General features: G+C 44.3%; 3 protein-coding genes across 3 annotated transcripts; 2 read left to right on the top strand and 1 right to left on the bottom strand.

Annotated features, from left to right (window-relative positions):
- Positions 1–1,221: 1,221 nt before the first annotated feature.
- LOC138596968 (nucleotidyltransferase MB21D2) lies at positions 1,222–8,543 on the bottom strand. Its single transcript, XM_069668460.1, has 2 exons — positions 8,297–8,543; positions 1,222–4,954 (listed from the first exon to the last, which is right to left on the bottom strand). The coding sequence occupies exons 1-2, from the start codon at positions 8,541–8,543 to the stop codon at positions 3,690–3,692; spliced, it is 1,512 nt and encodes a 503-aa protein (XP_069524561.1). The 3' UTR covers positions 1,222–3,689.
- An 815-nt stretch (positions 8,544–9,358) lies between these two features.
- Positions 9,359–15,428, top strand: parlb (presenilin associated, rhomboid-like b). Its single transcript, XM_069668504.1, has 10 exons — positions 9,359–9,435; positions 10,534–10,750; positions 10,829–10,969; positions 11,210–11,258; positions 11,438–11,533; positions 12,005–12,154; positions 12,268–12,338; positions 13,439–13,540; positions 13,622–13,719; positions 14,967–15,428. The coding sequence occupies exons 1-10, from the start codon at positions 9,359–9,361 to the stop codon at positions 15,088–15,090; spliced, it is 1,125 nt and encodes a 374-aa protein (XP_069524605.1). The 3' UTR covers positions 15,091–15,428.
- Positions 15,429–18,458: 3,030 nt separating this feature from the next.
- LOC138597294 (claudin-1-like) lies at positions 18,459–24,117 on the top strand. Its single transcript, XM_069668878.1, has 6 exons — positions 18,459–18,540; positions 19,505–19,754; positions 20,903–21,067; positions 22,706–22,787; positions 22,934–23,047; positions 23,969–24,117. Exons 2-6 carry the CDS (start codon positions 19,538–19,540, stop codon positions 24,063–24,065), a joined length of 675 nt encoding a protein of 224 aa, XP_069524979.1. The 5' UTR covers positions 18,459–18,540; positions 19,505–19,537; the 3' UTR covers positions 24,066–24,117.
- Positions 24,118–25,696: the final 1,579 nt, after the last annotated feature.

The following is a 25,696-nucleotide window of genomic DNA, read 5'->3' as shown; positions in this document are numbered from 1 at the left end:
TTCAGACAGCAAAAGAACAAAGAGAAATGGATGTTTAAAGTGCTATTTTTTAAATGTTTAGGGAATCATGGCCTTGCTTCAGGACAATGAGTTCCCCAGGGTTCTATTCTGGGGCCTCTACTGTTCCACCTGGGCTCCCTCTAGGAAACTTTGGCAGGATTATAAGATAAAGAATCGTCGCTATTCAGATGATATCCAGATATAATTTGATCACAAATCATTTATGAGTAACTCCATGTGACGATATTTCCTTAAGTCAAACAGCAGGACTAAGATCAGAGTATTTTGGTGACACGCAGGAACAACTTGGAGTTAAAGTTTCTTGGTTCGATGAAAGGTTCAGATTTATTTACAACAAATAGTCAAAATTAAAAGTTTATGTAAAGAGAAGACTTGTAGTAACTCACTCAACAGACGGTGGGGGTTCTGGTTAAAAGACTTTATGAGGACTAACTGTACAGTGAATTATAGTGGAGAACCTTCATAGATGGGGGAGGAGCTGCCATCTGAAGGGTTAACCCATCCCAGTGAACATTGCATATAAAGAAATCCATCATCAGAATAAAGCAGAGCAGCAAGATACAGAGAAAATAAAACTCACAGTTCAAAGGTTCTGAACAAACAAACAGAGAGAGAAGTAAGGTCAAAGGTCATGGAGCTCAGAAGAACAACACGATTACATTTCCACCGAGCAGGAGAGTGTGTGGCACTTTGATGGTGTGAAAACCTCGGAGTGTGTGTGTGTGTGTGTGTGTGTGTGTGTGTGTGTGTGTGTGTGTGTGTGTGTGTGTGTGTGTGTGTTTGTGTGAGTGTGTGAGTGTGTTGGTTTGTGGGATTCAGTGGAGGGTTTAGTGTTTGTGACGTCATTAAACCAGTTTTAACAGAGCTGTAGTGTCTATTAGCTTAATGCTACATGATGTGTGCGTGTGCGTGTGTGTGTGTGTGTGTGTGTGCGTGTGTGTGTGTATTTTCACTAATTGCACTTGAGGATGAGGACATGGAGATCACATTGCCGGTCTGATGTCTGCAGGTTTTTGGCATTTTTCTGGAAATGTTTGGGACAAAACACAAAGACAACGAAGAACAGGGACAAACTCGCCTTCAACCCAACCAGCTCCGGACCAACTACAACTCCCATGATGCTTAGTGAAAGTCAAATTTAAGACTCAGGTTTTGTGTTTCTTCTTCCTTTTCACGGGTAAAATCAAAAAATCTAAGATCTAAGATCGGAAAAAAGGCAGAATAAAGTAGTTTGATGATAAGATTAGATATTGTTCGACAGGGCTGCGAGGAGAGCTGTCGCCCACGTCAGCTCAGCTTCTTTCTCTGATTTTCTGACCTCTGGTTGAACGGTATTGTTAAAATCTTCAGTGACATGACTTGAAAATCGAATAAATCATTTGGCTTTACATGCTTTACTGTCGTCTGACAGCCTGTGGGTAAGGAATGCTGTAACTCGCTGCCAAAACGTGGAATAAAGCGGTTTCCTGTTGAAATCAGCGTCTCTCTGACACGCCTCTGCAGGGCTTAGGAGGACCCGTGTGCTGCTGGCTTTAGATCAGCCACCTTCTCTCAATATAGTTCAAACGATGGTGAACAAAGTTACAAATTACTAACCGACAAAAATCTGAGTGTGGTAACGTCCTGGTAAAAGCTGATATTAGCTCGTTGCAGACACACTTGTGTCCGTGTTCATGCTGGCTGACCAGAATCAGTCAGCACAGGACGATCAAACGACGACTGATTCAGAAACAGTGTCTCCAAGAAAAAGTCGCGCTTATTTAGCCGTCTTAACTTTCTCGGTCAGTTTGAATCTGTGTCACAATTTGTGAAAAGAAGGAAGAATTTCACATCCTGAGCGGGCAGACCTGAAGGAGAGATTATCCCCCGACACAAACACAAAACAGCAGCAGAAAGGGAAACATCACACACACGAGGTCCAACTTACAGTGAACAGAAAAAACATCTGATCAGAACTATGAAAACAAAGGAAAGTGACAGGAGCAAGTGGACAGAGATGCCAGTGATATCATGTTTAAAGGAATATTCTGTGACTATTCACCTGATAATGGTCGTAATGCAGCAGATTAACCTGAGTGTTAAACTGTGGAGCAGACAGCCTGCACGTACACAGTAATGCTGCCAGATGTGTTACACCCAGCCGTCAGTTTGCAGCTTTCAGGTCTCTTTAATGTAGAGCTCGCACTTCCTGTACCCAGCGCTGAGTGGGCAGTTATTATCAGATGTTAACAGGCGCTGCATCAGGGAGATCATCTTTAAACGAGACATTGTTTGAAAAGGTTCCTCGCATGCACTTAGAGCTCCTTGTCGCTCCTGGACATTGGACTTGTCTTTGGCCACGATTTAAGGCTTTTGTTTCCACTTCGTCTGCTTGATTTCAAGAGTCTTTTGTTCACTAACGTCGTAAGCGATTGGTAAGGGCTTTCGACGTCTTAAATCAAGAGAACTGTCTGAAGTGTAACATCAGCTGGGTGACTCCGGCTGCTCTCCGATCAGACCCTGATCTAGCCTCACTGTGTACTTGCTGCTATTCCACTGGTTAATAGACACATTGAAAAGCTGCAGTATGACCATTCGTCAGCAGTGTCACCTGTCTACTGATATGATGCATCATTTCAGAATCAGGACGAACACGACGTCCACCATCAAGAGGAGAAGTGGTGTTTTGTACATTCTGTGCAAAATTAGACGAAGAGAAGTCCCCACATTATCATCCGTCTCTATTTCTCCGTCTACACGTCAGTCAGGTTCTATTTACAGTTAGTTTCTACGACGTTAGTACCATCATCCCCCAGAGGGACGAAGACATTCTTCACAGGGATAAAATCCACCTTCAAACAGAAACCTGCAGTCCTTACTCCTGGGCTTGAGACTTCTGTTTGTGCCGTTGGGCATCCCAAAATCCTGAATTTGTTTGTAGTTTTACAGGACGTCTCGTTCAACCATCTTGTTGCTGTTCCGAGCATTGACCTGGAAGCCTTTTAAAAGAAACACAACAGTCTCTATCTCAGTATGTCACCAGATGCTAAGATCCAGTTGTTATTGTCTGAGAAACTAGCCCTTACTTACGACGACGTCTCAGAGAGAATCTCATCATTACAAATCCCATAATTGAATGATTAAACATGAGACTTCCATGAAGCAAAGATCAGATTCTTTAAATTACAAGATGTGAAACAACTTCCTCACATCTTTTCTGGAACATTTAAATGTCTACAGAATATTTAGTGTTATTATCTGTCACGTGATGACTACAGCTTGCTAACTATATCAGTGAACCCAGTATTTGGGACAGTTTTTTCAGGATCCCTCATCATTAAACTACAATAACATCGGGAACAGCAATTCCATCTTCAGGTGGATTTCGGCCTCAACCTTCAGCATTAAAAACAACCTGCTGCTATTCAGCTGTCTATTTAAAAGGCAATCAGCAGGTAAAAAACACAGGGCACACAGTGAAAGAGGAGGGAAGAGGGAAGGGGAATAGAAAAATAAAAGTTAAAAAAATAAAAAATTGTGGCAGACACAACGAGACGATCACCTCACTTCACTCTGTGGCAGAGAAACATAAAAAATGTAAAAAATAAAGTTTCAGAGGAGGTGGGGCACGGGGTGTGTAGAAGGAAGGCAGAGAGGGAAGAAGAGGTTTGGGAGAACGTCTGTCAATCTCAGAAGAACTTGTCGTCGATGCGGAAGTGCGGTCGCGTGACGTCGTCCGGGTTGATAAAGACTGAGATGGATTTCCCAGGATTCTCGGTGACCAGCTGCTGAAGCTTTTTGGCCAGCCGATCGTCTGGCTGATTCTCTCCGCCGGCGTCAGACTGCGGAGACGGCAGGTTGTTGGCACTGCCTCGCCACTGCAGGTCCACCGTCAGCCTGTTGGCGGCCTTGGCGTGCTCAATGGTGGTGCGGAGGTGCTCGGCCGGGTCCGAACGCACCGAGGAGAGTTTTCGTGCGTGCAGCATGGCTGTCTCGTCCGAAAGGTGCTCCAGCATGTTGCACTGCGGAATGAAGTAATTGGGACACATCTTATTGACGAGACAGTGCTGCAGGTCATCAATCAGGCCCAGCAGGAAGTGCGCAGAGAAGTCTTCCTGTGCCAGATAGTTGGCGGGGAGGCGGTCGCAGGCCCACAGCATGATGCTGCGGAGGTGGTACGGGCTGATGGCTTTGGGGCGGGACAGCAGCTTGATAATGATGGCTTTACAGGCCTGGTATGCCTGCATCAGGCTGGATGAGATGCACTTCTTAAGCTGCACCTCGCTGCGAGCGAACGACAGGCGCCACTCGTTCTCCTTGCGACCTTTGAAGGAGCAGGCAGGGACGAGGTAGAAGCCGCTTATCACCTCCTCCTCAGTGATCTTTCCATCCCAGAAGTGGTTCTCCATTAGCCAACTCTGAGCAACGGCTGGCCAGCCTTTAAACGACACAACTGGGACAATGTCGTAGAGCATCCGGCTGCTCCCCACACCCAGGATGACGGAGATGATGGTGCCGTTCCTCTCCACCTTCTCCACTCTGGGCATCCCTCTCTGCGGCTTCTTCTGCACCTCCAACAGCACCAGGGAGATGGACTGGTAGAACCAGTCAGCGACCAGCGTCGGAGAGAAGAAGTAGTTGGTAGTCCCGCTGATGTGGTCGACGATGGTGCAGCAGTCCTTCCACTTGTTGATGGTACCTTCATCAAAAAGGCGGAGGCTAAGCCAGGAGTGGCCCAGGGCCGAGTGCCTCATGTCCAGAGTCACCGGCTGGTTACGGTCGTGGAGTTTGAGCGCGGGGACCAGCAGGGTGAAGTCCATGTCGTAGTCTGTGCCACGGGCATAGACGCTAAGCTCATCCAGATCCATGTCTACCACACCCTCCCGAACGCCTCCCGACAGGAGGAGGTACTCGTTGGCCACCGGGAGCTTCTGGTCCAACTTCTGGACCATTCCTGAAAGAGACAGACGCACGGACAGGACTAGTTAAGAACTATGACATTATAACACAACACAGGATGTTGTATCAAGCATCAGCCTCAAACCAATGACTTTTCAGATAATCCAACAGTACTAAAACATCCTTCTCCTAACACATTTCCAACAACAGAATTCTAGTTTTGGAAGAGTTTTGGGACTTCTTGGACAGGACGACCCAACAATCACCACAACTTTGTGCATTTGAGAATGTAGGCTCTCTGTAGCTACATTTCCAACGCAAGAACTTCACCCAGAGATCAGGGACCTTAGGAGTCTCTTAGTGCAATGACAAGGGTCTAAATACAGTCCCAGGGACTTTAGCCCCCCAAAAGGTCCCTGCTAGGGCAGTACTACCTCAAAGTCAGGGAGCGGATCCAAAGTGAGACTTTATCATGATTAAAGATTCATAATATGGGGTTACGGCTGACATAGAACAAGACGAGGTCAAAACCTAGAATGTGGCTGAGCGCATCAGGTCACTGTGCGCTTTTGTGGGCGATGTGTTACAAGGACTGTCCTCATGAGGCCGACGACAACGTGTTTGAAAGCAGGTGCGCGCTGCGGACGTAGGTGAGGACAGCGTACAAGCAGTGGAGGAGCAGCCCCACCTACTCCCCGAACAAAGTATCCAGAGCCGCACAGACAGAAAGTCGCGTCAGTGGAGGTCCAATATGCTCCATGATCCGCCATTGCGATGTCGCAACTCTCTCTCTATCTCTCTCTACGGCTGTGAAAGTACTGTGACTCAGTCAGTCAGTCGGTCGGTCAGTCAGTCAGTCAGTCAGTCACATACAGACCCGTGTGTGGGGCTGACCCCGGCGGTCAGCAAAAAAAGTATGTAAAATGTAAAGATCAGGAAAAATGACTTTCTTCTCCTTGTTTAAGTTTGACTTAGACTGATTTTCTTTGGGTATCTGATCAATTACATCTCTTGTTTGGGAAAATATTTTGTTAAAAGTCAGGTTTTGGTTGTTTTTAAGGGTTATTTTGTTGGAGTTTGGGACCTTAAAGAGTCTGGACTGTGTCAGACTGGATAGGGTATTGAGTTCACCATCAGCAGTTGGACTGGATCGGTCTGGACTGGTTTTCTGCTCTGTTGAACTAAAAGTGAAGTGAAGAGACGCACACACTTCCTGGCTGATGACTGCATTCCTGTGCTGTATTGGAGTGGACAGACGCGGCTCGTTTGGAGGTTTTAACTGTTTCTCAGGACAGACCTGTATTCAGGAGACCCGATTTCCTCACTGACTTTTTGTTTTAATTGTTTGATCTTCCTGAACTTTCAACAGGATATATTCAAATTGTACTGCACATTCTAAAGGTAACATAAATCAGTCTTAATAATCAGACCTATGTTGGCCTCTTATCGACCCGTTTTAGCCCATTAGAGACAAATCTGCTGATTTTTCTCCAATGACCAATGTTTTAACTTTTTCCTTCTACAATACAGACTCTATAAATATATTCAGACTTGTTTTACACTTGAGGGAAGAATAGTCACAATTTTAAACAGTAGATCGAGCAGGAGAAGTGCATGTGTGCACTGCTTACAACACTTAGAAATCCTTCAGGGTATATTTCAAAGATGATTAGCTGGCTCATTGAGCTTCCCTGTTCTGCATCGCTCTTCTCTCTTTCTGTTGATGGTTTTGTTTTGGTGACTTTAATACGAGTTTGATGCCACAAAGAGTTTGTAACTGACAACATGATGTTCAGATCGGGGATTATTTAATTGTTGTCATAAAGGAAACAGCCTCGCAGGAATCTTCTTTAGTTTTTGACGACCAGTTGTTGAATTGATGAATTTCAGCACAGCTCATATCTACGTTTTTTGCAGTGTGTTTCCAGGATGCCGTGTTCTTCTATTTTAATCCGATCTTGGAGGAGGTCCAGCATCATAATGAAACGCTCCAGCAGGAAGTGTTTTCACTGATACAACCTTGCATTCCTACAGTTCATCCTCCATGTTTCCTCTTCCTCTCACACAGTCTCAGTTATGATCTAGATGACAGGACTATCACCGCTTTAATAAAGTCTTATTAGAGCAGGAGTGAGCTCACTCTGTCAGAACACACTGTGTTTCAAACATCATTAAATCAGCTGGAAAAGTCTGTGAAAACAAGTTCTGTATTTTAGAGCTGCAGTGTGGCGATCTTTAACTTCAGAGTCTCATTATTAAAGTCGGGAGGTAAAATTCAACTTTGTGTTGTATATTTTGTTGGATTTTACCATCATAATTGTAATTACGATTTTTGTTATAACCACGCAGCCCTGTGTCAAACACATTTGAAATTGGCCTCCATCAGAGGAGCATGTTTTCTTACATGGCCAGAATAAATTGTTGAAATTGTGATTAGTTAGTATTGTACCAAAGAGCTGTGTGTGTGCTACCTTTAACCTTTGGATATTCAACAGCTCGAGTTAATGACTTTGATTAAGCACCACAAACAAAATACTGGGAAAGGGGCCTCCTTGTAAAGAGCTAACTACAGCTGTTATTGAATAACCTCACGGGTCAGAGTTCTGTGATGAACCAACGCATATCAGAAATAAAAATAATAATAATGTTGGTTGTGTCTGATTTTACTTCTATACTGTAATAATTCATCTCCTTAGATTCCTGGTTTTATTATTGAGATGTTTCCAGTAACAAACCCCAAAGAACAGGAGTGGAAACACTTTGTTAAGACAACCCTGAACGCACCACTGTGATGCTCTCAACAGGTGCAGCATCTAACCTGAGCTTTGGACAGGTAGAAGGGCGTCAGCACCCCATATAGCATGGGATAAATGACCGCATCCTGAAGATTAAATGTGCATCACTGCTGCTTGTTTCTTTAGATTTAAAGTCATGCAACATCCAACTACGTCCCCACCGGAACCTGACACTACAAAACGTGAGAGTCTGTACAGTGAAGCAGCCGTGTTTATAACACCTGCAGTGAGGCAGGCGTTCTGTATTTTATACTAATAGTTAAGAAGGCCTCTTTACAATCTTTACATAGAAGGAAACATTCTGTAATATTTGTAGTCAAGGATACCTTTTAAATGTGAAGTAGCCGTTTTTTTCTTTACAGTTAAGCAGACGTATTTTTTAATATTTAGAGAGAAAACAGACGTTATTATCTTTTTAGTGAAGCAGGTACTGTGTATGGAAGCAGGTGTATCGTTGGTGGTTGTCCAGGGTGGGCATCCTTACAGCAACAGCTCTCATTTAACGGGGAAAAACACCGTTTACCGTGAAGCCCCCGCAGACAGGTGTGTTTTCCCGTTAGATAACGGTTTGTCTAAATGTGTGTGTGTAATTGTCTCCTCACCAAGCATGGAGAAGATGAAGTCCTTGGCCGTGTGGATCTCCAGAGCCCGCTGGTCATCGTACTCCCGCTGGTCGTGCTTACTGAACTCCTGGATGAGTCGGTTCAGGTCCTCCATGCGGGCCGCCGACCTGAAGTCGAGCTCGGGCCCGACGCCGCCTCCGTGCGGCAGCCTGCCGGCAGCCATGGTGGGGCTGTTCCCGAGGCTGCCCGCCGAGCCAGCCCGACTGGAGAGAGCAGGGGCCGCCATCTTTCCTCCGCGGTCACACACAGGTTCACTACAGCTGATACCACCGCTGCTGGTCGGTTCTGAGCCGAGCCGAGCCGAGACAGACCACACCAAATACAACCACCGGAAACAATAGCTGTATTTCCGCTGCTCACCGCCTTCAAAATAAATGTGCTGCTAAGTTCAGGAGGCAAGTTGTAGTGTTTTCTAATGATATAAAATATATCCTCATCAGTTTCGTTTATACTTTAAGAGCATATTTTTAAGGCCGGGTATACATTATCTTTTTTTTTTATTAATTTAAAATACTATTTTAGCCGAAACTAATGTATGATGCAACCATTGATTAAGAATTGTTAATAGTAAAAGGAGTTTACGTTAATAATTAAGATTTTATAATTCGATATTTTAGTCACAAGCATCTTGTTGGAGAGCCACTAATTACCAAAAGAAAATAATGACAAACTATACAACTGTTTTAAAATGTTTATGATTGTGACTGAACGCTTTGCGATCTCTAAAAGGCTATGATAATGTTGAATTACAATATAACATAGATTACATTACTCTTATTTTGTAATAAAAAGCAATAAATAATAATTTGAAGTTTGTTTTGTTTTTTTACTTTGTATCTTACTTTGAAAGTCATAGACGGAAGTTTTGGTCAGTGTTGTTTACGCTAACTTGACACGGGTGTATTCGGTTGTTTATTGAAGGTGTTGCCTTACCTATCTCAGTCCTCCAGATGTCGCTGTCATTCCTCCGTTGGCCCCAGGAGTTCCGTGTTGATCCGGAAGTGACCGACCTGCCGGAGGTCGGGGTCACCGAGCTGCACTATGGCGTGGAGGAGCTGCACCGTCCTGCTCAGGCTGACCGGAGAAGATGTTTTAAGGAGCTCCGTAAGGGGAGGCAGGTTAGTCACCAGAGCCGGAGAAAGAAAGCCTGTCCCGGCTGACAGACAGACTGACCTCTGCTGCTCGGAGTTAGCTCTGTTAGCCGCCAGGGGCGGTTCAATTTAAATAGCTAACGTCAATCAGGAAGCTAACAGAGCTAACTGCTGTTTGTTTTTGTGTGTTTTTTTTAGGTTCTGGCTTTTTTGACTTCTTCCGCTTTGGTTGTGTTTACGTAGTTTATTCATTAAGTTATCAGATTCCTATAATATTTTGAATCTAATATGAAATATTATTGGTCTTTATTCAGTTTTACAGTTTTAATTTCCAGCTCATGTTCTGTCAGCTGCTGTGTGTAACTTCATTACTGATCCACAGTGCAATTATGTCAATACGCTGTATAAACTTTAAATGGCACCCAGTAAACTTCGTCTCAGTAAACAGTAAACTAATTCAACAGAATTTGGAATTGATAATAATTAAATTGATCTGTTTAGGATTCGTGTTGGATCACGTGACGGCTGTTCTGGTATCAGTTTCTCTACTGAAATACATGTTAAATCATGAGGAGCTCATGGCCAACAATCATCAACAGGAATCTGTTAGTTTGAAAACCAGTCGAGACAAAACGCTATAAAACGTGTCAAAATTTAGAAAGAAGTGAACAGTGTCTTCAGCATCCTTTCAGCCTGTTTATTGTCCTTAAATCTCAGTAACATCTGTTTGTAAGACAGATCTCAGCCCACCTGTGACTTGCTAGATACAGTGAAACTGCCACTCAGCGGAGACAGATGGACAGGCACTCCACAGCTGAAACAGAACGGTGGCAGTTGGTGTCCATCAGAGAAATCCTGGTACTGATCCGAGCTAACAGCTCATCTCACTGGGCACTGGTCAGCCTGAAGGAGCTGGAAGCAGCAGGAGAGTTCATCAGACACAGCTCAGGAGGAGGAGGGAGGTTAACCAGCTGAGTGCGAGGACAGGGGATGTTATGAACACTCAAACTAGACAGTTCTGAGCATAGCTTAAAAATCAGGATGAACCCCAACATTAGCAGTTAGCAGCTATGTTGAGCATGTGTGTATGTTTTCTGTTGTTGAAATTCTCCGTCCATCCTGCAGGTGTCCTCACAGCTTCCAGCAGAGATGCGGCTTCAGGAAAGCTGCCAGGAAACCAGAAAACAAGAAGGTGGAGGAGGAGCTGGGACCCCCCCACACAGAGTCCTCTGAGGCCACAGTCCAACGCCGGACCTCCACCCCCCACTGGGACCATCAGACTCCACCCAGCTCCCCCCGAGCCTTCAGCCGGCTCCTCAAACCGCTCGTCTTCACCGTGGGGGTAGGATGACTCTAATCTTTACGTTGTTGGAGATGACATCATCAGTGATGTCACGCACAGGTGCTAACTCCATGTCAGTTTACAGGCTGCTCCTTCGGCTCGGCGGCCATCTGGCAGTACGAGTCCCTCAAGTCCCGAGTGCAGAGCTACTTCGACGAGATCAGAGCGGATTGGCTGGAGAAGCTGCGACCTCAGAAACGAGGAGATGTCCGCAAAGAGGTGAGGAGACTGATGGAGCCACACCTCTGACGTCACATCTGGTCAACCCCAGAATCTGCTCAGGTGTTTGTAGCAGGTTCATACCCCCCACCTTAGCACGCCAACACTCAAACAGAAACATAAATCCTTCAAGTGTGCAGGAACAGGAACACATTCTTTCTTAGCAGCGCGGCAGCACTGAACCCGATATCTTTACAGAGATGTTCACAGTTGGATCCCTAATTGGCTGTTTGTATTTAGATCAACCAATGGTGGAACAGCTTGAGTGAAGGTCAGAGGACGGTTACAGGTGAGAAACCCCCCCCCACACGCACACACACACTCATACAGGCCTGTTCCTGTTTGGCCCTCTCTGGCGCTGTAAACACACGTTACACATTAAAACATTTTCTACAAACAAAATAAAACAAACTTTATTCTTATGAGCGTTTATCTGATGCCGTCTTTGTCTCTGTGTGTTTTTCCCAGGGATCATTGCTGCTAACGTCATCGTGTTCTGCTGTTGGAGGATACCGTCTCTGCAGCGCTCCATGATCAAATACTTCACAGCAAACCCCGCCTCCAGTGAGTCTGTCCGCTCACATACAGTCCTCAGGGTTCAGCTGTGTAGATCAAACAGATCCAGCAGACATGTTGCCTCCTTTTGGTTTTAATTGAACACAATAAAAAAAATACACAGAAAGAAAAGCAAAACAAAAAGAAATGTCCCAACAATGTAAACAAATGTAAATTAGTCGTCCGTAGCTTATCTTCAATGAAATCCAGTTTTTTATGTCTCATCAAAACGCCAGGAAGGAGAAAAACATGTCGTAAGGTTTCGTCCGCTTCCAATTTCAACATTTATTTTAGACATTCTGAAAAACTGAGGAACCCTCAGAATAACATTAGAGAAGTCAGAAACACATTTAACATGCGCTTAATAATAAACACGGGCTCCACATCAGGCGCATTGGTTTTTTTGGGACGTCAGATCTGAATGATTCAAACCACCGACCCTGTTTCCTGTTTCCTGTTTCCTGTCGTGTTCTCCTGCAGAGACTCTGTGCTCCCCGATGCTTCTCTCCACCTTCAGCCACTTCTCTTTCTTCCACATGGCCGCCAACATGTACGTCCTGTGGAGCTTCTCCAGCAGCGCCGTCTCCATGCTGGGCAGGGAGCAGTTCATGGCCGTCTACCTGTCTGCAGGTGCTGCACCTCCGCACACCGTCACGTGTGACGAATCGTATCATGTTACAGCTCATAGAATAGGATACGGTGCCGACAAGTTGCTGATTCTACTTCCTGTTTTGTTTGTTCAGGTGTCGTCTCTTCGTTTGTCAGCTATGTGTGTAAAATGGCCACAGGGAGGTTCGGTCCGTCTCTGGGAGCCGTAAGTACCAACTACCAACCAAGTAAAATTAAGAATACAGTTTATTATTTTGAAATCCTGTATGTCTTTCAAATTAAAAGCCTGTGATGTTTCAGTGGACGGAGTGAAGTCAGTATTAGTCTCCTTCTCAGTTTAATGTTTTATACATCTGTAGGTTCTGTAGGCCCTCCATGAGCCTGCACACTTGTACTCGCAGATTTGAGCTCCGTCCCGTTACCAGTCAAACACAGGAAGTCCAGTTGGAGTTATTCTTCACGTGTGTCGGCACAAAGAGCAGTGTTCACGAACAGGCTGCAGTTTGAAGTAAAATGGACCTAATATTGACGCCTTCTGCTTTTCATAGAGTTCCTTTCTTGTTCATAAAGGCTTTTATTGTGAAATATTAGCAGAAATGTGCTGTATAATACTGCACACTTTCCATACAGCACTTTAAATGTAGGTGCTGCCATCTGCCACCTGTTTTGAGGACTTCAGTGCTTCAGGGGGCTTTCACATCAGGGACCCGGGCCTGGGTCCAGTTCGTTTGGTTAGTGTGAACACTGCGTACCGTACTCGAGCACGGTTCGTTGATCTGAACCCGGGTCCACTTGAAAAAGGCATCAGGTGTGAAAGCTAACCGCACCAAACCACGGAGGTGGACTGCTTTTTATCATGTCTCCTCTGAAAACCACGTATGTGCGCAGCGCCGCCGATCTCATCCTCTGAACTGCACGACCATGATGCTGTAGGAATGTAGGTGAGAGGGTCGTTCTGGAGATTTTTTCCAAAACACGAATAACAGTAGGCAGAGTGCGAAGGTCGCCTCGGGCTTGGGATCATGTGATTCACACACTCTTCGACACTGGAACGACAACATAAACAAAGTTCTGTAGTTGATGCTACTCTTCTACTTCTCCTTGTTTTTGAGGTGCATTACCGCCACCGTCTGCTTCAGAGTCCTACTGCAGGTGTGCTCGGGTATGGACGAAATTATTAGTGTGAAAGCTGACCGGCGGGGGAGAGGAGGGGGCGGGCAGCCGTACTCGGGTACGGTACGAAGCGATCGGACCTGATGGGAAAACGCCCTCGGCCACTTTATTGCTGTCTGCTTGTGTTTTCAGTCCGGAGCCATCATGACCGTCCTCGCTGCAGTTTGCACCAAAATGCCAGAAGCCAAACTGGCCATCATCTTCCTCCCCATGTTCACCTTCACCGCCGGCAACGTAAGACTCGCTCCACCTGCCTCACCTGTCTCACCTGTCTGTTTCACCTCACCGTGACCCCGTCTCTCTCTCTGTCTCCAGGCTCTGAAGGCCATTGTTGCCATGGATACAGCAGGTGTGGTGTTGGGATGGAAGTTTTTTGACCATGCTGCTCATTTAGGAGGAGCCATGTTTGGAATGTAAGTCAGTGTTTCGACCAATCACAGCAGCCGCTTTGCTCTGTCCTTTATGTTATTTTAAATGAACTCATTACTTTGATTTAAAACGCGTGAGACCGCCGGGAACTAACCGTGCGGTTGATAAATCAGAGCACTGCTGGTCCGATTCTGCACCTCGTTTGAATTTATTTGTGTTTTAATCACATTGTAGTATTTGAGCCACATTTCAGGAACAGGAGTCTCTGGAGTACCAGGCTCTAAGTTTAGATCTGAGGGAACTATTTTAAACCCTCCGTGCTCGTGACGTGCAGCTCTAAATGTTTCTGATTTGTCGAGTGTTTACATCTTCAAAGGCCTGAGAGAGTTTCCTAAGCAGAGTCTGTGGCAAAAAGAAAAGAGAAGAAGAAAAAATGGCATCACCTGGCTTTATTGTGACCCGCTAGCTGTACATGGTCCCTTACATGTTGTGTTGTGTGATGTAAGAATTACACCGGCTCCTGCGGCTGCAGATTTGAAGCGAGGGCTCATTTTGGCTTCCAGAACAAAGAAGGCACTAAGGAGTCAGAGAAGAGCCGTGCCGTCTGCAAAATGTGCCGTGCCAAAGTCAAATACTCGGGGAGCACAACGAATCTGAGAGCGCACTTAGCGAGACACCATACTGATGATGGACAGCTAACAGAGCAGCAAACAGCTAACGACTTGTTAGCCGTGTGCGGCTCTGTTTCCTGTGCATTCCTGGCACAAGCGTCTCTTCGCAGAGAGCTTTCTCTCCTGCAGGAGACATCGTGCTGAAAGCTGGGCATGTTGGCCAGCTCGTCTTCCTCCACAGAAACTTTGACATTGAAGATAAACGTTGACATACAAAGTGGAATAATGTGAAATCTGAGTTAAAGGGACGTGAGGATGCTCACCATGTGCATTTATTTTTTTGTTACATTGTTTAATGTTTTCTTCAGGAATCCTGAAAGCTCTTTTATATTTCATTGATAAAGTCAAGTTTCCTTCCTTTGTTCATATTGCACAGAATATAGTGTTACGATGTTCGATGTTACAGGCACTGTTTTTCAATATATTGCACCTTCTGTATTGTGATACGTATCACGTACACAGCCTTATAATACCTGCTTCTGCCATGACGTCTGGTTGGTCGTGATTGGAGGAAGAAGTTTAAACATGATCAGTTAGATCTGTGTTTGCATGTTTTTAAAGCTTTAGATGTTTCGATGAAATAATTTCCCATCATGCTCTCTGCTCCCTCTCCGCTGCAGCTGGTACGTCCTGTTCGGTCACGAGTTGATCTGGAAGAACAGAGAACCTTTTGTGAAGCTTTGGCATGACCTGAGAACTGGAGGAGGGCCGGGTGGAGGAGGGGATGGAGGAGGCGCCGTGTAGGACGCTAAACGCTGGGGCTGATGGGAAAAAAACCCCTGTAAAGATGTATAAAATGTACAGACGTGCAGAGAACTGAAAGAAGCTGCACCGCTGGTCTCCCTCAGGACCTGACGAGAGGGATCAGGAATCGTGGTTCTCGTCCATGTTTATAAAAATAATCTACATGAAAGAGTCGCATATTTAGTGTTTTTTTCTGCTGTTCACGTTTTTGTTTCGCTGCAGAGAAATTCTTCAGTTAGTCACGACAAAAGTAACACCTTTACTGTTTTGATTTAGTGTCTAAAGACATGAAGAACTGGAAAACTGAACCAGAACTTGATAAACTTTATTTCTCCTGAGGTTGATTGTTTAATTAATTTAAAAAGAATTTTGTATTTGTAAATGGTGGTCCCGATTTCTGAAACAGGCTGTAATGTAACCCTAACCCTGCGACATAATCCTTGATGGGTCAAAGGTCGTCCAGTAAAAGTTCTTGTTGTTTCCACTGACAGGCTCAGATTGTCATTCTAAGTGTGTGACAACATGACAGAAAGGATCCCTACAGAGATAGACCTTTTTGTTACAGAGGAAGATGATTGTTTTAACCACACACAGACGTTACATCGCTCTCTGCACACACACCAGACTCCATTCAGAAAAACACTGATTTAAGCTCACAGCACACAGGAGCTGCTGCTCTGCTGCTTTGATTGGTTTGTTTGTATGTGTGACTTTAGTGCCAATTAGTAACTAACGACTTATTGTTTTTATTAATGGAGTCTGGTGTGTTTGCAGAGAGCGATGTATCAGCTCTTTATGGTAGAAGAAAGAAAAAGCAGCTTCCTCTTTCTCCTACTTTAATCGGGTGGATTTGCCCACAAGTTTTATGTTGCAGCCATTGCAGCCTGTTTCACTGCTGCAGGCTGAACACATCGTCTGGAGACATTTACAACTTTCTGTACCGAGGAGCCCAGGATTTGTAATGCTGGAGTTCCCCAGTAACTGATTAGCCAATGAAAATCTTAAAGACTGAGTTTGTAACGACATGAAACACTGGACGAACTGAACCACAGACTGTTTGGACGTCATTCACTTCTTTTTCCTTGTTGATGGATTTATTTGAAGTGTTAATGAGCGCCTGGACCGTGCAAAGTAACGCTTAAACTCTAAATATAGTTTGGTTCAGGGTGAGAACCACAGAAAAATCTACATTTTTTAACTAAAACCTCCTTAATAAGTCCTGTTCTCATGTTTCTGCTTATTTACGTTTGCTGGCTTTCTTTCGAATAAATCTATAAAGTGATCTCTGGTTTGATGGATCTGAGCGGTGACCTGCAAACATGAGTCAGTTTGATAAACAGAAACAGTTCAGAGTCCACAAACCGTCACACAGACAAACACTGAGTTTAGTTTCTGGCTACAGCTGCTGACCTGTGATGAGATACTGAGGTTACAGTCACAAAAGCTCGGAGTCTATGGAGCAGAGAAGAGTTACTGAGTGAATATAAAGGAGAATAAAGACGACACTGCACACGTGTACACATTATGTATGTGTTTCGAGGCAGACCTGCTGGACTGAGCGCCTGAATGTTAACTTTGTGAAGACGTGAAGGACGAAGTGCTCCTTCACTGGTTGAGTTATATTGACCCAAACTATTTTAACTTTTAAGATCTCATTACATGTCCTTCAATCTATGAAAACGTTCATTTAACCATTTAGAAGGCACATTTAAAATATCTTAACTACCTTTGTTGACTGCTGAAAACCCGTCAGATTATTCACATCACATTAAAAACCCCTCGTCACTGATTTGCTGCGGTTTCTATAAAAAGTATAAAAGTATAAAAAGACTCGGAGTCAAAAGTCACAACAACGACAAGACTCACAAAACGACCAGAAAGAGACGCAGAATAACAAAGAAATACGTGGAGACACAAAGCAACTCCAAACAACCACGAAGAGAACAAAACATTCCTCAGAGGTGTTGTTCCATATTGACACGATAGCGTCACGCAGGTGCTGCACATTTGTCGGCTGCACATCCATGATGAGAATCTCCCGTTCCACCACATCCCAAAGGCGCTCTGTTGGACTGAGACGTGGTGACTGTGGAGGCCGTTTGAGTTCAGTGAACTCATCGTCATGTTCAAGAAACCAGTTAGAGATCATCTGAGCTGCTCTTCTGCATACCTCACTTGTATCGAGTGGTCAGTTGAGTTACTGTTGCCTTTCTATCAGCTCGAACCAGTCTGACCTCTGACCTCTGCCATCAACAAGGCATTTCCGCCCAGAGAACTGCAGCTCACTGGATATTGTCTCTTTTTCGGAGCGTTCTCTGTGAACCCTAGAGATGGCTGTGCGTAAACATCCCAGTCGATCAGCAGTTTCTGAAATACTCAGACCAGCCCGTCTGGCACCAACACCCACGCCACGTTCAAAGTCACTTACATCAGCTTTCCTCCCGATGCTCACAGATCGTCTTAACCATGTCTAAATGCACTGAGTTGCTGCCACGTGATTGGCTGATTAGATCTATGAGTTAACAAGCTGTTGAGCAGGTGTACCTAATGTAGTGGCCGGTGAGTGTAATGACGAAGAAGTCGACCAGAAAGAGACACAAAACTACATTAAGGGAAACATAACAACTTCAGAGTAACTCGAAGCTACAACAAACACTCTGCTCACATTCAGTATTAACGTGTGTTTCTCATGGTCGGATCACAAGTGGACAGCCCTAAGGACAGGTGTGAACACACCCAGGACACAGTGCAGACTGAGACTCATCCAGATCCGATCGCTGAGGCCACATTCAGAGGTGGTTAGACACAGAACAACACGGGACAGAAAACAACCACAAAGAGGCATTAAATGACTTGAAAGACTTGAATGAAATCATGACTGCAGCGGCACACACTCACAGGGGCTTTCACTGCACCATGACTACTTTAAATGTATTTTACATTTTGTCAACAAAGTATTGATTGATTGGTTTTAGTACTTCCACATCCTCCGCTCCTCAAATGTACTTTATGATATCCATTTTAAAAGAACAACACATCAGTGGTTCTTTTTTACCTCCAACAAGCTGATTTTCTGTCCAGTTCTTAGATTTCTCACGCTGCCTGAATACATGTGATAATCGTTTGCTCAGAAGATCATCCAAAAAGGAACTACAGAAATACAGCCCATAACCCCGTAGCTCCCCGTAGCTCCACATATATTAGTATTACAGATCGGTGGGGGTACTTTAAGGACCCTGAAACCTGCTGCTGAACAGAGTTCGAGGTGAAACTCTGGGATTCTCGTTGGTCAATATTTCTGTGTGTTCAGCAGCGGTTTGAGTTCATCGACCCTGAAGACCAGCAGACCTCAGAGGATCAGATCAGGTCCGCAGAGACTCTCCACATCACTGAAACGAAGCGACTCACAGCTGCAGAGGAGAGACGGAAAACACTTCCCTTCATTCAACAGTAAGAAGTGAAATCTGCCAGTTGTCTGAGAATATCAACTGATTTGTGTCTTTGTTCTTTGTGCTGAAATATTGGATTTGTCACTAAATGTATTTGATGTTTGATGTTTTGCTTCTGTGACGTCACTCGGTTTCTCGGCTGCCTTTTTTACGCCTTGTGTTCGGCGTTTGTTCGGCGATACTGACCGCCACCATGTTGGTTTCCTGGGGACAGAAGTGACCATATTTAGACAAGAGGGTGGAGCCTGAGAGGAGTGAGAGGTTAGCAAACGCTAAGTTATCAAAGCATAACTATGTTCATGGCTAAGTGATAGCTGGCTAATAAGCGAGCCATCAGCACAAATAAATCAGTGTATGACAAACACTGCTAATCAGTGCTAACATATAAGTGTGAGAACAGTGTGTGAGACGTGTTGGACGGTCTGTTCGTCCAATAAAGCACACACAGATTATCTGTCTGATATTTACATGAACAAATCTCCAAAAGGCTCCAACAGCACAAACACGGCCCAGAGGTTACGTTCAGTGACTGAGTTAGCTGAGGGGACACCTAGCAGACAGCTAGCAGCTCCCAGCTGTCACTCAAAGAGGCCACGCCCCTAATGCTGCATCACTTTAAGCCTTAATATAATGTAAACAGGTGAGCTGTATAAAGATTCTCCCCGTACAGTTGTCATGAAGAGAGAAATGAGCTATAGAGACCCAAACTGTTTTTTGTACCAGGCTGTAAACATGTTTATTTCTGCTGTAAAGTTTAACATGGGGCTCTATGGGGACTGACTCACTGCTGGAGACAGCCTCAAGTGGACACCAGAGGAACTGCAGCTTTTTTTCTCTCTACGTTAGCGTCATTTCTCAGCCTGGAGGATGCTGCTTATGGGAAACACAAGGCAGAGCACGTGTGAGGGAAAAAGGAAGTAGTATTAGGTGTTGACTATGTTGTTGACTTCCTGCTGTGTTTCCAGGTGTTCCAGGTGTGTGTGTGGACTTTCAACATCATGGCGGTGGGCCTGCAGGTTGTGGGTCTGCTCCTGGGCGTGGTGTCCTGGTGTCTGCAGTCCAGCTGTACCTCCTCTCAGGTGTGGAAGGTGAGGAGTCAGGTGGAGTCGGTCAGCAGCAGTCAGTGGCAGTTCGAGGGTCTGTGGATGAGCTGCGCTGCCACCTCCATGGGCTCGATTCAGTGCAGCAAGTTCAAGACGGTGCTGGGGCTGCCGGGTGAGGACTCACTGCTCAGCGCTCACACACAGACGAGATGTGTCAAATGAAGTCACCTGATGTAACAGGTCCAGTCTGTATCTTGTTAACTGATCAGGTGTAGAAGTCAAACTGCAGAGAGGAGACATCGTGGTTTTAGCAGCGGTCAGTGTTCAGTTCACAACTTATCACTGAACAACCAATACTATATGTATTAGTCTGCATAAAATTAGGAGGAATTTAAAAGACAAAATCTGTTAAAAATGTCCAAAGAGCAGTGAAGTAATCCCTGACTCTGAATCCCTGAATCCCGGGCTCATTCATCAATTATGCTCTTTTTAAAATATCATTATTACCTTAACTCGTTTATAAAAACACCTTCATATTTAACAAAAAGCATTAAAAGTTTTGAAACTTAACTCTTAAAAGATTGTCATTGTTTTGCTGGAGGTAACGTAAAACTGTAACCTCCCTTTATTAGAGTGACAAGTCACAGAAGGACCACAAAGAGACAGCATGACTTCAAAGAGACCAAACAGAAACAAACTGATAATGAGGTGTCGAAACACAACAAAACATACACAGAAAGTGACGTAAAAAAAAAAGAAACATAGCCAGAAAGAGAAGCCAACAAGAGATGCAAAATGACAGCAAAGAGTGTCAAAATTACCACAAGGAGACGCATCATGAAGCCAGACAACCACAAAGAGACGGCAGGCCACTACTGAGACACAACGAGGCCACAAATAGACAAACAACAGCAAAGAGACAAAAATAAAACACAAAATTACTTCAAAAAAGCACAAATTGATCTCAAAGAGACACAAAAAGACTGAAAAATGCCCCCCTGGAGACACAACGAGATCACGAAGAGATGCATAAAGACAACACAGGCAAAACGAGCGCAAAGAGGAGAGAGAGGCTGTTACATGTCTGTTCAGGGGTCCGGAGGTTTCTGTCGATGGCTGACGTTTATTTGAGATATTTGTAGTTACAAACAGCATCAGTTTATTATGCTGAATAAACAGTGAGTGTAATCATGTACAGTTTGTTTTGTCTAACAGCCAGGGCTTTAAAAAATTAAGTCTTAACGCTTTTGAAAACTGTAAAAAGATTCACAGGGTTCTTTAACCAGACTCTTGCTTTAATCTTGTTTTTACGTCGTGCAGTTCACCTGCAGACCTGCAGGGCTCTGATGATCCTGTCCCTGCTGCTCGGCCTGGCCTCCATCATCGTCTCTGTGCTCGGACTCAAGTGCACCACGATCGGCAGAACCTCGGAGCACATCAAAGACCAGATGGTTCTGAGCGGAGGAATCCTGTTCATCCTGTCGGGTTTGTGATTCATGATTAATCTCAGAGCCAAGAAGCTTTTACAGTTCACGTGATCGTCTGAGTTGGAGTCATTAAAGAAAAGAGCGGTTAAAAATCAGCTCTGAATGAATGATCTGACTGCAGCTCTTAATCACTGTCGGGACAGAAGGCAGCTTCTGTGCAGTGGTGCAGAAAGGCTTTAGAAATACAGCTACGTTAGCATCATGAAGAAGTATCATAGATAGTGTGATAGAATGAGATACAGCATATATTTATCATACCATTAACACGCATGTAAAATGTATTTGTGTATATTAAACAAATGAGGTATGACATGTTAATCAATGAGCTTTGGAGGAGCTGCTACTGAGATGTTTTTACATTTGAACAGAGCTAAGCTAGCTGTTTCCCTGTTTCAGGTCTTAATGCTATGCTAAGCTAGTTGTTCCCCTGTTTCGTTAGCTCTTGAGTAAGTTGTTTTAATTTTATTAAGTTAAGCTAGCTGTTTCCTCTGTTTCCAATTTTAATGATAAGCAAAACCAGATGTTTGCGACTGTTTTTAGCATTGTAGGCTAAGTTAAGCTAGTTATCCCCGTTTTCACACTTAACACTCGGCTATGCTAGCTATCTCCCCTTTTTTATTCTGAATTCTAAACTAAGACAGCTTTCCCCACTGTTTCAGATGTTAATGCTATGTTTAGTAAGCTGTATAACCCTAAAGGTTTTTAGCTAAGCTAAGCTAGTTGTTTCCCTGTCTCTAGTCTTTATAATAAATAAAGCAAGATGTTAAGATGTTTACGACTGTTTTTACTCTTAAAGGCTAAGCTAATCAAGAAGTTTCCCCCAGATTGGATTGTTTAAGGCCACCCTATGCTTGTTAACTCCCTGTTTTCAGTATAAATGCTAAGCTAAGTCAGCTGTTTCCCCTTAATCGTAATGCTTAATTGTCTTAATGCTATGCTAAGTGAACTTTTCATCCGATTCATATTTTTAGCAAAATTTTTAGCTGATTTTTTTTGCTGAATTAAATTGTTTCCCACAGTTTCCTCTTTCCAGTCTTTAGGCTAAGCTAAGCTATCTGTTTACCCCCTTTTCAGTCATACTGAGCTAAGTTAGCTGCTTACTCCTGTTTTGTCCTCGAGGCTAAGAGAAGCTAGCTGTATTCCCATTTCAGGTTTAATGCTATGACAAGCAAGCTGTTTACTGTTCAGCTATTTTCAAACAGCATGTAGTCTGTAAGGCTACGTTAAGCTAGCTGTTTCCCACTGGTTTGAGTCTTTATGCTAAAGTAAGCTCGGTCAGTGTTACTGAGGAAGTACTCAGATCCTTTACTGCAGCAAAAGTTCTTATAACACGTTTTGAAACGGGTGTTACAAGTTACAGTCCTGCACTGAAAATATATTTATATATTCCATTGTTAGATTATTATTAATACGTTAATGTAGAAGATTTTACCGTCGCATTTTCAACTTATTTCTGAACGACGGTAACTGATGATTATTTGGAATCTGCTGATTATTTTCTCCATTATATGATTGTTGTTGTTGAATGTTTGTTTTGTAAAAATGTGTAAATAGTCAGAAATGTCGTCACATAGATTCAGAGCCCAAAGGGACACCTTCACAATGAAACTAAACCTCTGAATTCTTACCTGTTCAGGTGTCTTCACGTTGACTGCAGTGTCCTGGTACGCTGCCAGAGTCATCCACGACTTTTATGACCCGCTCTATGGAGGAGTAAGGTCAGCCCCCCCGCACACACACTGTGATCTGTGTGTGTGACTTCCTGCTGCTCACTATGTGTGTGTGTGTGCGTGCGTGTGTGGTGTGTGTGTGTGTGTGTGTGCGTGCGTGCGTGTGTGTGTGTGTGTGTGTGTTGGTGCTGCAGGTTCGAGCTGGGTACTGGTCTGTATCTGGGCTGGGCCGCCTCCTGTCTGGCCGTACTGGGAGGATCGATGCTCTGCTGCTCCTGCAGGAAGACGTCCCCCGCCCCCCCTGCAGGGTAAACCCACAGCACCACACAGGGGGCATCTTACATGTAGTACTGGAGTGTGTCCACAGGGGGGCAGTCACACACAGTCATCTTTATCCCAATGCCACAGAGAGTACTGGATTCTTATTGGCTGGAGTGTGGTCGTCCATGATTAAAGGTTGATTCCTGTATTTTTAAACCTGGTCCTTTTTTAAACATATTTTGGGGTCTAAATGACTTAAAGGTAAAAACGTTTGTGAATTACTTCAGTAGATTTCTTCAGCCAGCAGCAGGAAAACAGGCTGCAAAGGCTGTGACGTAATCAGTGGGGCAAAAGCACCTGATCAGAGTACCGAAAATAAATGTTACTGTGCTCTCTTCAAAGCCACCAGAGTCCATTAACAAAAAGGGTCATTTTATGTCACAGAAAACAGGAGTCTTGGTCTATAGCGCTGCTTCAAACGTGTTATTGTGTGTTATACTAATATTGTGTTGGCTATGAGCTAACAATTAAAAACAACAAAAGTCACACAATAACACAAACAAACCAACAAATGGAGACAGAGGTAGAGCAGCAGCTCCTGTGTCCTGTGAGCTTAAATCAGTGTTTTTCTGAATGGAGTCTGGTGTGTTTGCAGAGAGCGATGTAACGTCTGTGTGTGGTTAAAACAATCATCTTCCTCTGTAACAAAAAGGTCTATCTCTGTAGGGATCCTTTCTGTCATGTTGTCACACACTTAGAAGAACAATCTGAGCCTGCCAGTGGAAACAACAAGAACTGTTAGTGGACGTACAGAGTGAGAAGTCTTCTCTCCAGATGATCTCACTAAAGTTTCAGGACTTTTGGACTTGAACCTGCTGCACTTGTCTCCTTACGATATTTAAACTGGATTTTGTGTTTCTGCTGTTTAATTTGGTTGTGAATCTGAAATCTTGTTTTCTGTCCTGCAGGCAGTTTTCATACAACTTCAGCACGACGAGCCGAGGACAGAACATCTACAGAGCAGCTCCGGCCTCCGACAGCGGCAGCTCCAAAGCTTACGTCTGAACGCTGCTGCTTCAGATCCTCCATGCTTTCATTTTGTTAACGCAAAATTCAATGTGTGACGTTTTTTAACTACAGATTTTTATTTTGAAAACCATTCTTTGATTTTTCTTAATTCTTTTGTACTCTTGATGTCATTGTAGACCAGGATAAAATGTTTCCTTAATCTGTCTGGGTGTTTTCCTCTCTGCTTCCAAAGACCACAAAGCTCTGAAACATTTCTGTTATGTAGTCATTCGCTTTAGTGGAGTGATGACTCGACCCCTTTTCACACTGACTTTAATTAACGGCTCTTCAGTTTGCTGAAATAACAACATCATGATGCAGATTAGTAACAAGTCAACAGGAAGCTTTGTCAGGTCTGTCCTCAAGAGGAGAAGAAAACTACTTTAACGACAGGTGTGTTCAGGATGCAGTCAGGAAAAGAGAGCAGCCGTTCAGTTTGTCTGTGAGAAATGTAAACGAGGGCTTTAAGCAGACAAGAGTCAGGCCTGCTCAAGGGTGCTAATGATTGGGAGATGCAGGTGGACTCTGCAGTAAAACCTGTTTCAGCACACGAGATAGTTTGCTCTAACCTGAGGCCTGACATCGTGTTATGGTCTGCGAGTCAGAGGAGAGTTTATTTTATAGACCTGACGGTGCCCTGGGAGGACTCAGTGGAGGAAGCGTAAGAAAGGAAAAGAAATGCAGATTTGGCAGCAGAAGCTGAACAGAGGAGAGAAGGTTAGGGTTTGTCCTGTACAAGTGGGATGTAGAGGGTTCATAGCATGATCGACTGTCTGATTACTGGGAGAAGTGGGAGTGTAGCCTGGTCCAGGTCATAAGAAACATTTGTACCTCCAGAAAACCTGCAGACCTCTACTCACAGCTGACACACAAATTATTGACATGACTATGACAGCAGACGAGCCTTAATGGGGCGCTTCACGTTACCTCTGCCTGAATCGAATGCTTTAAAGAGGACGGTCAGGTATCGGGCCATGTTGACCTGGAATAACCACTAATAAGACACTTGAAGGACTAATGAACATAAACTTCAGCTAAAATAACCATCTACTGTTTAGTTGGTTAGGCAGCGACTTAAACTGTAAAAAGGAGGATTATGTCAGTGAAAGTTGTACAGTACATTATGAATATATGTACACAGGACTCATATTTAAACAGTCCATAAAGGAATATAAGAGTCATAGTGACAAAATGAATATAGAACAAGTGAAATGTGCCTGAAATATTCACAGACTTGAAGCAGAACAGGGGTTAGCTTGTGGTTAAAAGTGTGAATAAAGTAATTCAATAAAAACTACAGAAACACTTTAACCAAATATTTCAGCTTTGACAGAAAACACATCAGTATGTTGGAAAAATTTCGAGCTAAAGTGTTTAATTACCGGTAACGCTCCACATTCCCAGGCACCCTGAACTACCCGCCGGCTCCGTGTACTTGCTGGATAAAAGTTGGCGCGTTGTTAAAACCCGGAGGGACTTAAGGACTGAAAACCTTCGCCCGAACCGGAAGTAGTTCCGGAGCCGCCATATTGAGGAGCGTCTCAAAGCTCTTATCGCTGCTCGGAGGAGCGAGGAGCGAGGAGAGAGGAGGGAGTTCCGAGGAGCGATAAGCGAGGATACACGAGAGC

Source organism: Semicossyphus pulcher, unplaced genomic scaffold (assembly GCF_022749685.1).
Source record: "Semicossyphus pulcher isolate SPU_LCO1_2020_fin unplaced genomic scaffold, fSemPul1.0.p SCAF_19, whole genome shotgun sequence".
NCBI classification, from domain to species: domain Eukaryota; kingdom Metazoa; phylum Chordata; class Actinopteri; order Labriformes; family Labridae; genus Semicossyphus; species Semicossyphus pulcher.
Note: the sequence above shows the minus strand (reverse complement) of the source record. Positions and strands in the feature narration are given on the sequence as shown.

Excerpts from the sequence above, each read along its gene's own strand:
- parlb (XM_069668504.1), top strand. The coding sequence starts at position 9,359 with ATGGCGTGGAGGAGCTGCACCGTCCTGCTCAGGCTGACCGGAGAAGAT. Across the intron at positions 9,436-10,533 it reads AGCTCCGTAAGGGGAGGCAG|GTGTCCTCACAGCTTCCAGC; the intron begins GTTAGTCACCAG and ends TCCATCCTGCAG. Across the intron at positions 10,970-11,209 it reads GAGGAGATGTCCGCAAAGAG|ATCAACCAATGGTGGAACAG; the intron begins GTGAGGAGACTG and ends GTTTGTATTTAG.
- LOC138597294 (XM_069668878.1), top strand. The coding sequence starts at position 19,538 with ATGGCGGTGGGCCTGCAGGTTGTGGGTCTGCTCCTGGGCGTGGTGTCC. Across the intron at positions 21,068-22,705 it reads AATCCTGTTCATCCTGTCGG|GTGTCTTCACGTTGACTGCA; the intron begins GTTTGTGATTCA and ends TTACCTGTTCAG. Across the intron at positions 23,048-23,968 it reads TCCCCCGCCCCCCCTGCAGG|GCAGTTTTCATACAACTTCA; the intron begins GTAAACCCACAG and ends TCTGTCCTGCAG.
- LOC138596968 (XM_069668460.1), bottom strand. The coding sequence starts at position 8,543 with ATGGCGGCCCCTGCTCTCTCCAGTCGGGCTGGCTCGGCGGGCAGCCTC. Across the intron at positions 4,955-8,296 it reads CTTCATCTTCTCCATGCTTG|GAATGGTCCAGAAGTTGGAC; the intron begins GTGAGGAGACAA and ends TGTCTCTTTCAG.